Here is a 6730-nt window from a genome sequence, read left to right as displayed (position 1 = left end):
CGCTTTAGAAAACTTTACTTATCAATTTATGAACATAAAGCTTTTATTATAGTAGAGAATTTTTGATATACAAGAGATTATGCTTGTTGGATAAATATTTTAAATACTTTCAAGTACTAGCAAGGCTCCATTGAGAGGAAAATAGAAGTACGTTAATTTTTATTTTTTATGACATATACATCTGATTTTATTTACTGCTAGTAATATCTCCATATTCTATCTGCATATTTTATTCATACATTTTATTCACCGCTGATATCATCGTAATCATATTTTACTCTTTATAATTTATAGTTTTTACAGGATTTGCTGGTCAATAAACCAATTATCACTGTCCAAAAAGCAATCTCCAAAAACTCAATATAGGCCTCAGCTACACAGATGTATTACTGGCTAGATCAAAATGTGTTAATATAATTCTAGAGCTAAGTTGCAGCTGATTTTGATTCTTAATTCAAAATATTTTGTTTCAGTGTGACTAGAACAATTTGGTGACAACTCAAAATTATTCCCTTTGTCGCTAAAACTTAACTTTGTCATCTGCAGTTACATCTGGCTTCAAATCAAAATTATTATGGGTATATTGATTCTTATTTCTGAGTATATAATCTAATTCTCCTTCTGATAATATAGTTAAGAGACTGCATACCTTATTAGATACCTGTTAACCGATTTACTTATTAAGGCCATATTAACTAAAGCACTTTAAATACGATTTCGAAAATATATGACCAGAATATTGGCTTGTATAGAGTTTGATTCAATGACATTCAGTTTAACATTATGGCCCTTTAGCCAACTGAGCTAAACAATTTGAGCTCTGAGAATCTGAGCTAAAAACCTGAGTTAAAAACAATTTTGAATTGAGACAACCAAAATATTGGCCAATATGTGGCTAGCACTAATGACATTAAGCTCATTAGACCGATGCTCTAATCAACTGAACTAATCGGCCCAACGATGTAAAAGTCTATCAAGTCGATTATGGCATTTAATGTCTAACATGACGGCCGATATGGAGTTTGAGATCTTAAAATTCAGCTCATGATGCTCTAATCAGCAGAAATATTTAGCTATATTATAAATAAAGCTGCAAATATAATGTTCCCTTTAGAGTACTAAAATATTGGTAAATTTGAAGTTTGATCTCATAATATTTGAGTTATTAGACTGACGTTATAACCAACTGAGGTAATACCATAATTTCCAAAGTGCTTACGGTTGCTTACGGTTTTAAAACGTGATGACTAAAATGTCGGCCAATTTTCAGCTCAATTCAATGGCATCCAGTTTATTTGACCGACCTTTTAACCGATTACGCGATTCGGCCATAATAACAAAAGCACCTTAAATACGATTTCAAAATGAGATGCCAAAATCTTGTGTAGTATAGGGCTTGATTCAATGCCATCCAGCTTATTAGAATGACACTTTAATTAACTGAGCGATTTGACCAGATTAGCAATAGCGCCATAAAACGATTTTTAAATGAGACAACCATAATGTTGGCCAATGTGGGGCTCAAACCCATGACATCCAGCTGATTACACTGACACTCTAATCAACTGAGCTATTGGCCACATGATGTGAAATTCCAAAATATTGATTTCAAAACGAGATGACTAAAATGTTGGCCAATATGGAACTTGGATCAATGATCAAGGCCTTAATATTTATGTTTTATGTCAAAAGTTTAAGTTCACAATTTCATGTTGTGACAGGATATTCAGCACAGCTCTGCTCATAATTCATAAGCAGCAATATTTGTAAAGCCTTAGACATGAGAGTTCAGGTTTAAAGAACCCGGCAGCATAATAAAATTATTATTGATCAATAGCACAATAGCTGACCAAACCAACGGTTGAGGAAAAAGATTACTGTCAATTGGATTTGAACTCACAACTTTCAGCTTGGTTGATGGAAGCCTTAAAATTTAGGAGACTTGAGGACTGACATGTTAGAATAAATGTGCAAATATGTAGCTTTTGCAGTGATTTGTCGGCGCTCCTGATGATCTCTCACTACACACTACACTATCAGGGTACCAGCTTTATTACAATCAGTGTCAATAAGTAGTCATAAGACTGTTAACTATAATACAATGTGAGATCATAAACTACTAGCTTGTTAGCTTTGCTATTCTTGCAAGACAGTGTAAAGCTGCTATATATGTTCACTTTGTTCATGTTTTACGAGCAAAGTTTAAGGCATGAGAGTTTAAGTTTAAAGAACCAGGCAGCATAACACAAATACTACTTACCATGATGCAATATGAGGTCACAAACATGCAAAAGCTAGCTTTCTAGCTTTGTTATTTTTGCAATATGAAGTAAAACTGGGCCTTGCCTTTTTGAAACATTAGAGTGTGTTTGGGTTTCATATGAATTCGGGTTCAAGCAAGCTGCTTAGATTCTATCCACACATGTCCCCCTTATAATTTTAGTAATTTTGCAAGTTATTGTCTTGTTTGATGTGTAGAAGGAAATTCAGTAATCAAGCAAGTAAGTTTTGGTTCTGGAGATTCAAAAATTTTAAAGATCTCAAGCTACATTATGAGAATGGTAAGCTTATGACTAACCCATGTAGAACTAAAGTGTTTTATCAGATTTATTTGAAGAGCTTGTGTCTGGTTTGTAGGATCAACATTTTTGCAGAAGAAATATAAATTCACCTTCCTTACTGAGTTTTTCTAGCTTTAGTTTTGTTTTCATATAAATTATCAAATGCATATAATTTGTCTCAAATCATCATTGTTTGAAATTATGCTTGTATTAGCTAATGAATATTTGTCATTGCTAAATATAAGCATCAAAACATACCATTAATAATATTAGTAACATTTATATTGATTTATCAAAAATTAAAGGAAATATTTTTCAAGAATTAAAGAAAGAATTTCTGGGCTTATATCAGATTAAACAGCAGAAGTGAGATCAAGATAATAAAGGAAATTGCAAACAGTTTTAAACTAGTACAAGTTACATAAAAGTATATAGATTATAAATTTACAGAGAGTATCAAGTGTGAGTGTATGATATACATTCATTAGTGTGTTCTTAACTGTATTGTTATTTGCGCTAAAGAGTGAGGCAGCCATGTAATGTCATCATTAGTTGTCAAAAGCAAACTCGATCGGCAGCAGCAGCAATTAGAATATCTTCATTCAAACTTTCCAAGTCTCTCTTCATGTCATCATTAGCCAAACAGCTCAAAATCATGTCTAATTCATCAAAAGCATCAGTCAATACACCTGACTCAGTAATTTCACCATCTCCAAGCATGGCAGCTGATGTTGTAGCAGTTGATTGTTCAGTTGGTGTAGGAATTACTAGGGCAGGTTTAGCTGGTTGAAATGCTGATCCAAAGACTGTTTCAAAGTTTTCAGTGCCGACTTCTGACTCATTTTCTGACTCACTTTCTAACACATTCTCTGACTCGCTCTCTGAATCACTCTCTGATTTGCTATCTGACTCACTAGCTGACTCACTATCTGACTCACTCTCTGACTCACTCTCCAAATCACTCTCTGATTTGCTATCTGACTCACTATCTGACTCACTCTCTGACTCACTCTGCTGACTCACTCTTCGAATCACTCTCTGATTTGCTATCTGACTCACTATCTGACTCACTCTCGGACTCACTCTGCTGAATGTCGTCGACAACCATCTCATTTCCCGATGTTAAAGGAGAGTTAACCGGTTCATTATATTCTAGTCTGGTCATTTCTTCTATGTGTGATCCAAACTGGTCGACAGTAAGCTCATCTAAGCGAGACATGGTGTTACGTAAGGTAATCACACGATGTAGAGCTGAATTAGCATGCTTTGCTTTACGTAGTTTACGCATTCCCAATTTGTACAGAGTTTGTTTCTGTTTATTCCATCTTTGTTGTTGAGAGAGATGAGTATGCCTATGCACCAGCAGTCTAGGTATGAACCTTGCCATGGATGTACTCTTTCTGAACCTAAAAAGAATAGAAAATTAGACTCGGTTTTGTTTGCTGAAACCATCTGATCATGATCACACTCTCTTATAACTCTATGCTTTCAAACTACATCATGTAAGATCGTGGAAAACTACATATTACTATATTTTTGAGCTGAAAATTTATCTTTGCATTTTAAATATACGCTTTACTGGTTTGCATGATCCAGTGACGCCATAATTTTATTAAAAATAACAAAGTGTTCTCCCTCGCAACACTTTTTTATTCAATTTGTTTTAAATAACATTATGAAAAATATTTAGGTAGGTAGATCTATGCATATTTAACTTGAAGTACAAGAATTTTAGAAGATGAGGTTTAAGATGCAAACGCTTGAATCATCTTGATTACAACTTAGCAATAGTTCTGCTGCACCATCTATGGCTTTATTAATTTAAGGAAAACTGGGCTAAAGAAGCTATGATAATGAATTGCTATATTTATCTTAGGCACAATTTAACAGTACAAAAACAATTTTTAATTTACCAAACTCTCAACTTTCAACATCTAAAAACTTACTTAAGACCAAAAAGTTTCGATTCAAAGACTTTTTGACAAGAAGCTTTACAAACTGAAGAAAATATTCAGTGAACTCCTATTTACTACCAAAATTTTAAAAAATTTAGGTGCAAAGGTTTAAATGCTTTTATGCTCCAGCACGTTATTTCTCAGTCAACCTTTTAAACTTTAGTTAAACTGTTGCTGACTAAGAACCAAATACCCATGTTAAAGTAAGTAAATCTCTAATTTAACATAAAATGGTTTGTTCCTTATCTTAAGTTTTATCCTTACATATAAACTGATATTTCTCAACTTCTCTTGACTTATACTCTGTGCTCATTTTTAAAGTTTCATCAAATTAAACTGATTTCAGCTGTAAAAATAACATTACCAAACATTTAAGTTAAAAGTAGGACAGATTGCAAAGCATAAATGATACATACCAACTTTTATTACTGTGGAAAAATATTTCTGTTAGTTCTTTGGCATCTACTTTCAATAGGTTTGTTTAGACTAGCAGCTAACTTCCACACAACTACCTCCTTCTGTTGTCAACCACCAAATGCCCTGGTTGGTTCTATCTCTTGGCACACCTATTGTCCTCTCTCTGACTTCTATTGTTTCTCCCTAACTAATCCTTGCCGAGTTTTATGAGAACTGTTTAGAAAATCTCTCAAGCACGCAATGTTAGACTAGCTCTCTTCTCAATAACTGGTTACAAGATGTTTTCACACCCCACATGTTTGCTTATAGAAAAAGTTATAAAAGTTTATCATACCGTGTAAGCTGGTTGAAATCAGAGAAATCAAAGTTTAAAATGCAAAACTAAAAAACTGGTTGACTAATTACTCAGTAAATCAAATCAGAGATTTGAAACAGTAGATCCTGAAAACCTTCTGACTATAGGAAGCATGTGGTTGTCTGATTCCTCTCTTTCTAACCCAAAACCTGTAGGCAAGTTTTGTTCTACTAATTTTAGCAAAATTAACAAACATTTAGGAAAAGTAACTAAAGTTTTGTTTAAGTTTTTCACACCCTTAACTCATGACTTGTAGTTATACAAACATGATAACTCACTCACAATACTACAGATAGTCTGATGCTATGGTATAGGCGAGGCTACAGGATGCTGAAATTTGGTTAGAGGCACTATATAAACGTAGTACTGGCTAGATTAAAATGTTTTGATATATTTTTATATATTTTACTGATGTGTACAGCTGTAGCTATAAATTAAGTTAAACCGTTATGCTCCTGCTGACAATTGTTACTGTTGACTACTTTAAGTACATCATATAATACTGGTAACACTGATGTGTCGGAGGATAATAATACCTGCAGTGATGGTTCTAGGTCATTTTACCATATAATTTTTTAGTATTAAATCATTCATAATTTTTATCCAATATAAAACAAGCATCTTTTCCAGCTAGGACGTTTCCGGTGTCTGGTCAAAAGACTAAAACTTTCCTTAACCTTGACCGAGTTACCTAAAAGATGGAACAGTGCTGACCTATCACCAAACAGTTCAATTTAATGATGATGTCACAGAGTGCATATGTCAAAGGCATCAGAGATTACACCAGAGCTGACATCACTACTTAAAATTCTGTAGGTGAGTTGAAATGACGACAAAAAACCAACAAGTGACCAGTAATTATACAAGCAAATTAATTGAGCATATTTATTAAGGTTTAAGTTGTCACATTAGACAATATAAACTAGTATATTTATTCTATATATATATTGTTATATTTTTGTTGATACTGTATAGTAGTAAATTATACATGTCTTACAACAGATTACTTATAATATGGTGTTATAAAGATGCACATGTATATTATTTTAAATTAAAGTATATCATACCTTGGTCTTTTATGTAAAATTTCAAGAAATCATATAAAACATGTTATCTTATATTAATGTTTACAATAAATAACACAATTTATACTGAATTATGCTGTATAAATTGGATACTGATAAATGGAATACTAAACTATCTAAATTCTTTGTCGTAAGAAGATGGTTTCAGAATTTGAGCAGAATTCAGACAGATTTCAGTAACAAATGGTTATTAATCATGTCCGACTCTGAATATAAGAAAGTGGAATATATTGTCACTTTCTTTTAATTTATTAAGAATAGCTCAATCTAGGAGCTCACTTTCTACTTTCAGTAGCTTTCAGTTTCTTGATTAACTAAGAATCCTCAAGCAGTATAGTCTGTTCTTTTGGTTTTGTT

General features: G+C 32.8%; 1 protein-coding gene across 1 annotated transcript; it reads right to left on the bottom strand.

Annotated features, from left to right (window-relative positions):
* Window positions 1-3116: 3116 nt before the first annotated feature.
* On the bottom strand, window positions 3117-3674 carry LOC137398279 (uncharacterized). The gene has a single exon (XM_068084386.1). It carries the CDS (start codon window positions 3672-3674, stop codon window positions 3117-3119), a length of 558 nt encoding a protein of 185 aa, XP_067940487.1.
* Window positions 3675-6730: the final 3056 nt, after the last annotated feature.

Source organism: Watersipora subatra, chromosome 6 (genome assembly GCF_963576615.1).
Source record: "Watersipora subatra chromosome 6, tzWatSuba1.1, whole genome shotgun sequence".
In the NCBI taxonomy this organism is placed as follows: domain Eukaryota; kingdom Metazoa; phylum Bryozoa; class Gymnolaemata; order Cheilostomatida; family Watersiporidae; genus Watersipora; species Watersipora subatra.
This window is presented reverse-complemented; position numbering and strand designations above follow the sequence as displayed.

Bases quoted from the DNA above. Each gene is read 5' to 3' on its own strand.
- LOC137398279 (XM_068084386.1), bottom strand. From the start codon at position 3,674: ATGAGATGGTTGTCGACGACATTCAGCAGAGTGAGTCCGAGAGTGAGT.